Raw genomic sequence first — 8,321 nt, 5'->3', positions numbered from 1 at the left:
AAAAAAGAACTGGGTGGTGCCCAGCTACTATGACTGGACATTTTGACAAAGGAGTCAATAGAGGAATGCTGATCAAAAGGAAGAAAACACAGGGCAGACTTTCAAATGCTCAAGGCCTCCTTCTAGAGTTCTGGAGGCTGGATGAACCCCTGAAACTATTTCTCTGAGGTGATAGATAAAACTTAAAACCAAAAATAGTCCCTAAAGGTTTTTTAAAATCAAGTGATAGTCTAGCCCAACTAATGAAAAGGTATCTATCTACCAAGAGCATTAGGCTCTTTTAAGGCCTATGTGGAATCCGATTCAACAGTGCCTAATAACTACTCCCACCTGTGGGGAAAATGACAAGGACAACTTGAAGAACTATATGGGAAGCTTGGGGGGGGAGGGAGGGAGGAGGGAGAGAGTGTGTGTGTTAACAGGGGAAGAACTCAAAAAAGGAGGCTAAAAGCACGACTCGAAAAATGTAAAAATGTCACTATTCTATACAATAGAAAATGAAGAATGTGGTGGTAAGTTTTGCTGCATATATTTTCAATAACAACAATAAAATTTAGTTTTGCGGGTTTTAAAAAAATTTTATTTTATTATTTCGTGTGTGTGTGTGCCATCAAATCAGATCTGACTGGTATAGGAGATTGCCCCCCTTCTCCAGCAGAGCATCTGGTGGATTCGAACCTTGTACCTCTGGGATTGAAGTGCAGCTTCTTGCCACTAGGACATTTGTTTAAGAAATTCTTTTAAGTATTTTGGTTCAAAAGAGGCATCCAACGGGGAAATTATTCTCATCAATCCACTGTGGCAAATTCACTTGTAGCTGGCAAATGAGCCCAAGAAAACGAGTTTGGAGGCTGCGTTCCCTTGCTCATTGTTGCTGTTAATTGCCCTCAAGCCGGACCCCAACTCACAGCAACCCAATGGAACCAGACTAATATCTGTTTCTGCCTGAAATGGACAAGCTTTGTCTCATATGCTTTGGGCATATTCTCAATCCTTGGAGAGAGACATCATTCTGGGAAAGGTGGGAGGGTCAGAGAAAGAGATGACGACCTTCAGCTCGGTGGATCAACACAGCAGCTACCACCGTGGGTCTGAGCATAACAGAGACCAGGAGGATGGTGCAGGATAGGGCACGATGAGCTCCTGTTGTTCATAGGGCTGCCAGGAGTCGTAGTTAAATGCCATGGCACCTAATAACCGTAGGTCTTGTCTGAAAGATGCACCAATACCCATGTGCATCATAGCAGCATGCAAGTCACCACTGACAGATGGATAGGAGCTACATTTCAGGTCCAGTGGTCAGGAACTGAACTTGGTCCCCTGCACGGAAGCTGAGAATCATACCACTGAACCATCACTACCCTCGGTTATTTAACCACTGCAAATTCCTACAAAGTAGGCTGTCCTTGCAATGTGACTTTGTGACTCTTCCCATTTAAAGGACAGTAAATTTCTCCTCTCTCTACAATCCATGCTGGACTTATGTCCTCACTGCTTTAACCAAAACCATAGATCCAGTCTTCACACTTGGGTATGAGGCACTTGGAGCCTATTTTAAAAACGTCAGTCCACTGAGACTAAACTTTGACAAGGAGCTGCTTAATCAGGTCAAACAGCTCTGAGAGCGTGTCAAGAGCAGTGTTCCAACCATGGATGGGAACCATGTTCCTCTGAGAATACAAACTCAAAGCCTTCATCAGTCAAATCTCCTGTGTCCCTCCTCCGGGATTTCTGCTGGGGGGCAAGAGCAGAACCAAAAGAGCCAGTGTGTACCAGAGTCACCACAGGATCGGAATGTTCACCACTGTTAATACACCAACGGGACAGCCATGATGGCTCTTTCCAAAGGGCCCGGGATATGAGGACTATATATTTTTTTCTTTTTAATTTACATTAGTTTATTTACAAAGTTTGAATACATTGTTTTTCAGGCCATACTCTTCACCCTCCATCTATCAAATTGTACAGCCCCATGATTAATCTCCCCCATCCCCACACATCCTCATCCATCTGCTTCCACACACCCGCTCCCCCTGGATCCTCATTACGTATTCTACAATAACGGTGTCATACAATACTTGACTATATTCTTAAATCTGAAGTTTCAAATCTTGCCACAGCAACATCCTGGGTACCCCAGAAGGCTTAAGAAAGTAAGCTTCTCACAAGCATAATTTTAAATGAACCAGTTTCCTTGCCAGAAGTGACCAACCCTTTCTCCCAGTTAGCCTTGTGGTAAGGAGTTGTGCTGGCAAGCCAAAGGTACACAGTTCAAATCCACCAGATGTTACGTGGCCAATCTCCTCACGTGAGAGTTATTGACCCTGAAAACTTGCCGGAAGGAGTCAGTTCCAACTTCATGGCACAAGAATGATTAATTGTTTACATGGTTTGCCTATCTCGAAAGAGATTAAAACCTGGAAATCCAGTTTACTCATTTAGTGTCTAGAGTAAGCACACACACACACACACACCCCACAATAGATGAATGAATGTACTACTGAAGGAATAAATGATTTTACGTCCTCCTCTTCCACTCGCTCTGATTCGAACCATAAACCCAGTGGTTCTGTTTGTCACAGAGCTGGCTAACCCCCACGTGTGTCAGAGCAGATCTGGCTCTGCAGTGTTTCCAGAAGCTGAAGGAAGTAGCTCTCCAGGCCTTTCTCCCAAAGCACCTCTGGGTCAATCTGCACTCCATTGGCTATTTGCTTTTACTACTGCATGTTTAAATTTAGAAGAGGCCATGGCACTAGGGATATTGTAGCTAATATCAGATGGATCTGGGCTGAAAGCAGAGAGTGCCAGAGGAATGTCTATCTCTGCTTCATTGACTATGCAAAAGCATTTGACTGTGTGGATCACAACAAACTGTGGTTGACTCTGAGAAGAATGGGAATCCCAGACCACTTGATTGTGCTAACGTGAAACCTATATTTGGACCAGGAGGCAGTCGTCAGAACAGAGCAAGGAAACACTGCATGGTTCAAAATTGGGAAGGGTGTGTGTCAAAAATGTGTCCTTTCTCCATATCTTTTCAATCTGTATGCGGAAAAGATTATTCAGGAGGCTGGCCTCTATGAGGAGAAGTGTGGCATCAGGATTGGAGAAGACACATGAATAATCTGTGTTATACAGATGACACAACCTTGCTTGCTGAAATTGAGGAGGACCTGAAGCGCTTGCTGCAGAAGGTCAAGGACTGCACCCTTCAATATGGATTAAAACTCAACAAGAAGAAAATAAAGATTCTCACCACTGGGTTAGCTGACTGGCAGCATCATGATAAACAATGAAGAGATTAAGATTGTTAACAGCATCAGTTTGCTTGGCTCCACAATCAACACTCTTGGTACCAGCAGCCATAAATTAAAAGATTAATTTAATTGGTAAAGTCTGCTGTCAAAGACCTCTCCAAAGTACTGAAGAGCAACAATGTCAGTCTGGAGACTAAAGTGCGCCTGATATAGGCCATGGCCTTTGCAATCACTTGCTATGAATCAGAGAGCTGGAGAATGACTTGAAATGATAGAAGGAGAGTTGATGCCTTTGAGCTGTGGTGCTGGAGAATGTTCAATATACCATGGGCTGCTAGGAGAACAACCAGGTTCATCCTGGAGAGGGTGAAGCCAGGCTGGTCCTTGGAGTCAAGGATTCTGAAGCTTGGTCTGACATACTTTGGAAATGTTGCAAGGCAGAATCAGTCTTGGAGACATCATGCTTGGAAGTGTGGAGGGACAGTACAGGAGAGGAAGACCCTCGATGAGGTGGATTGATTCAGTCAGTGGGGTAATAAAGATAGGTGTGTCAGAGACAGTAAGATTGGCATGGGATAGAGCAGGGTTTAAGGCTGTTGTATATAAGGTCGTCACAGGTGTCTCCACAGCACGTAACAACAACTGCATGTTTGGAAGCAGGAGGCATCCACTTCCTAAACTGCATGACTCTGGAAACTCTATGAACATAGAGAAACGACGATATTTATATAGCAGGGTTCAGGTCTTTTGTCCATGGGGTTGCTATGAGTCGTGCACTTAACAACAAACCACATGTCTAGATCAGGCCCTCAGGTTCCTTCTGGAATGCACAGGGGTGGGTGAAAAGAAAGAAATACAGTCGTAACTGAACGTGCACATGCCTGATGTTTCACCCTTGAGGACACTTTCGTAAGTGTCCTCAGCTCACAAGACAAGGTGTGTCCCCCAAAGCAGAGTCAGCTATCCTTGCACCGCGCTCACTCCGTTCTCCCTGCAGGCTGCCTTACTCACCGGCACTGACATTCTTGGACAGGACAGGCAGGGGGTCAGTCTCCTGGGAGGGTCTGAGGAGGATGGAGACAGCAGAGGACGCCGTGATCTCCCTGATGATGCTGCTCACCCCCTGCGTCATATTCTGCGTGGATTCCTTTAAGAAGTCCGAGACGGTGGGCACAAACTTACTCTGCCCATTTAAGTCCTTGTTGTCGATGTTAATGGCAAACAGTATGGAGTTCAGACCTGTCAAAGAGAGGGAGGTATCTGCAGGTTTTGCTGATGACACCTCCAGCACAATATATGCAAGTAGTAGGTGCTACAGGACACGCTCACGCGCACACAAAGGGAACTTTACCATCTATGAAAAATCCTCCACAATTCTCCAATCCTCTAACCCCAAAAAGGCAAACCCACTGGACAGGCTAAGCCTGAACTCTCCTTCAGACATGACTCAGAGAAATTCTTTAACCTTGAATTAAAACTAATTCCTGAAGTCACTTTATGATTAAATAACAAATTGGTGCAGAAGAATGACTTTCACCCATGAATACTGTATGCCTCAAAAATCAACTATGTATGTGAGAACAGTCAACAATTACTTTAAACAACAAAGATTTTTAAAAACCACAAACAAAAACCCAAAGATGAGAAGGTAAAGGGGCAGGGAAACTAGAGTAATGGAAACAGAACAACTAGAATGTAAATGTAACTAAGTAATTCATGCATGATAGTGAAGAACAGAACTAATGGCAGTGAACAATTTGTGTAAAAACTGTTGAATGGGAAACTAAGGTGCTACATAAACCAAAACCACATTATTATATACTTTTTTAAAATCAACTCCCATAAAACTGTGGTCATTTGACATGGCTATCATAAGGTCAAAGCTTTCCAGATATAAGTGGAAGGATTCACTCTATCCTACAGTGTCAATGAGCAGAAGTTCTGGGTCAGACTATCTGGGGTGGACTACCAGAACTTCCTAAGAAAGCTAGGTCAAGAGACTTACAAGCTCTCTGAACTTTAGTTTCTTTACCTATAAAATGGAGACAATAGAATCTTTCTCACAGAGTTTTAAGTATAAAAGACCATAGCTCAGCAAAAACCTAGCAGTTCAATAAGCGATCAAAATGTATGCAGCAGAAGCAGCTGCTAAGTTTTAGGAAAACCAGCACAGACCTCCAATGGCTTACAGAAGAAATGATGGTCAAACCGTGACTTTTTCCTCATCAGTGGACAAAAGGCTACAGGAGTTAGGGGACTTACCATAACATTCCAGGTAGAAAAAAATGGAGAGAAAGGAAAGAGAGTATTTGGAAGAAAGAGGCAAGTGGCCCAATCTTGTGGGCTTATTCCCACCTCTCTCAGTTTGGGTGAGAGTCAAATGATGAACAATGTAAAATACACAAGGTAACACCAATTTATTACATGTATAAATAATGTGCATGATTCTTTATCACATATGGTACACTCTCAAGCCCTTTAGAAGTGTTTGCTGCAATACCAGAATCCCCACCTAGCAGAGGATAGAAATGCTGACAGAGCTTAGGTGATCTGTCCAAGGTCACTCAGTAAAGAGGAAAGTCAAGAGTCAAGGGCAGGCCTCCCATCTCTAGTCCTTTATATTACTCCTGCAAATTTACAAGTGGAATCTCTCAGCTCCAGACTCGCTCTGCCAGGTTATCGAACAGCAGATAATGAAAGCTGAATAGAGTTCAATGCCATAAAGGAAGAACACTAGTGAGAGACAGTGAAACTGAATGCATCCCTCTCAGTTCTAATTCCCAGCCTGCTCCTCTGCTCATTCCACTTCCCAGGGCCCCCGTCACTCCTAGTTCTAATTCCCAGCATGCTCCTCTGCTCATTCCACCTCCCAGGGCCCCCGTCTCTCCTGGCTCTGGCCAGGCTTACCAGCTGCCATGGTAGGGAGCATGCTAGACCGCTCTTCGTCCATAACAAATGACCAGTCTTCATAAAAAGTGCTGCAAGTGGAAAGAGAGAGGGAGAAAGGTCTGAACAGTGGTTCTCCGAGTCCATTAGCCAGACAATTCAGTTATACGGCTCCCTGGGAACTCCAAGCCTGGTGATCTCACAGTGGATGCGGGACCTCTGAGGTCTCTGCTGTTGAACTACTTGATTATAAACAAAGGTTTGAAAGTGTCTATCCGATGACTTCCTCACTATTCCCCAGAGACCCTAAGCTTCAGAGTACTGAAATAGACACGATATGTAAATATAAGTTTTACAAAGGGACAAAGTCGAAGGGACAAACAGAGGGAAGAGTCTCATTCAAGCTGTGTTCCGGGAAATACACCAGGCAGTCCAAGATGACTAACACATCTACTTTGGTTACAAGAAAAGCCCATTTCAGAAATACATTATAGCACTCCATGGCTTCATCCATTGATGTATACTTGGTGGGTGGAGCCATAGAGCCATCCCTGGAAAGAGCTTAGAGGCCCCCAGACATAAGTAGCAGGACAAAGATGTTCAAAGAAGCCTGTAGGCTCTGGCCAAGGTCATCTGGACAATGGTGCAACCAAGGGGCAAAAGGCAGGTCTAAAGAGTCCAAGTAGATGGCTCTCTGCCAGGTAATATCATTCACTATCTCTCATCATTTTCCTGCCAGTTCATGGAATTCTAACAATTCAAGGCCTCAAAGCTCAATTCCACAGTAAGGAAGTAAGTCAGTGAGAAGATCAGCAGTTCAGCCAGAAGGGAAAGATGAGCTGTTGCTCACTGTGACTGGATACAATACCACAGGAGAGGAGAATCTTGACAATTTCAACAAAAGCACACAGGGAAATAGATGCAGGAGAAGCACAGGCCACATGTTCAAGCTGCCATTTCAACCTCTGAGGCCCAACCACTGATTCTTTCAAAATCTGAGCCAGTTTTACATGGAGTTGGCTTTGCCACATCAATTAGTTAAGTTTGTCCTGTTTCTTAAGAGTCATTCACTCCATCCATTGTTAACTACAACTCTGCAACAGAGTGTACAATTTTAAATGATCGCTAAAAAGGCCTTCACAAAAACTCTGGCTGAGTTCAAATCACCAATCACTAGTTAACAGTCAAGAATTTAACCATGTGTATCGCGCAAGAATCCTTCAAGAAGCTCAAATTCCTTTCAGTCAAGTTAGCACCAAATCCCAGCTGACTCTCCACTGGGTTTCTGAGGCTATAAATCACACAGGAGGAAATGAGTCATCTTTCCCCCCTAAGGAGTCTTTGTGCTGGATTCAAAGCTTCAAAAAGGCGTGGCCTTTGGGTTAGTAGGACAACTCCCTACCAGAACTCCTTTCAAGGCTCCTTAGCTTGGAGGCTCACTAGCAATACAGTGAGCAGTCTGTGATCAAGAAAACATAATAACAATAACCAGTGTTCTAATAACAGCAAATTACTTCCTTCCCAATATAAGTCTTCCATTGTTTTTAAGTCAGTCTGAGACTGATTCATTTCAAGAAACAAAAGCAATTGTATAGAATGCTGCACACAAGAAAAAAACAGAACATGAACCTGGCCTCTAAACACCAACATCTAAAGAGGAAGAAACTGAATCTGAAAGAAGCTCAAATTAAACTTCCACAGAAGTGAGGAGTCAGGGGCTCTCCCTCTCACCCCACCCCCAATCAAGCTTTAATCATAACAAACACGTGTTGAGCACTTGCTGTGTGCTGGTGTGCCCTGCTGAGCCTTCTGTAAGCATTCTCATATTAATTCTTCCACCAACTACCCCCACAGCACAGCTCAACAAGCAGGTTGTCAGGGGGAACTCATGTAGACTGGGGAATGGGGCTAAGATAAAGATTCAGACAGCCTGATCCAGAGTCTGGACGTGAACCATTCTGCTGCACCTCCTCCCTGGCCCTGCCCATGACCCCGCCCACACAGAGACCTGGGCCTGCTGCACCTCCTACTGTCCCCGCCCACACAGGCACCTGAGCCTGCTGCACCTCCTACTGGCCCCACCCACACAGAAACCTGGGCCTGCTGCAGCTCTTACTGGCCCCGCCCACACAGGCACCTGAGCCTGCTGCACCACCTCCCTGGCCCCGCCCACACAGG

General features: G+C 44.5%; 1 protein-coding gene across 1 annotated transcript in view; it reads right to left on the bottom strand.

Moving 5' to 3' along the window:
* Positions 1-8,321, bottom strand: part of SNX29 (sorting nexin 29) — a 587,794-nt gene that overhangs the window by 526,491 nt on the left and 52,982 nt on the right. Inside the window, exons 5-6 of the mRNA XM_006894494.1 lie at positions 6,165-6,235; positions 4,269-4,496 (exon numbers count right to left, since the gene is read on the bottom strand). Coding sequence (XP_006894556.1) covers positions 4,269-4,496; positions 6,165-6,235 — 299 coding nt within the window. The remainder of the gene's footprint in view (positions 1-4,268; positions 4,497-6,164; positions 6,236-8,321) is intronic.

This window comes from Elephantulus edwardii, unplaced genomic scaffold, assembly GCF_000299155.1.
Source record: "Elephantulus edwardii isolate Elephantulus edwardi_28Jun2011 unplaced genomic scaffold, EleEdw1.0 scaffold00145, whole genome shotgun sequence".
In the NCBI taxonomy this organism is placed as follows: domain Eukaryota; kingdom Metazoa; phylum Chordata; class Mammalia; order Macroscelidea; family Macroscelididae; genus Elephantulus; species Elephantulus edwardii.
Note: the sequence above shows the minus strand (reverse complement) of the source record. Positions and strands in the feature narration are given on the sequence as shown.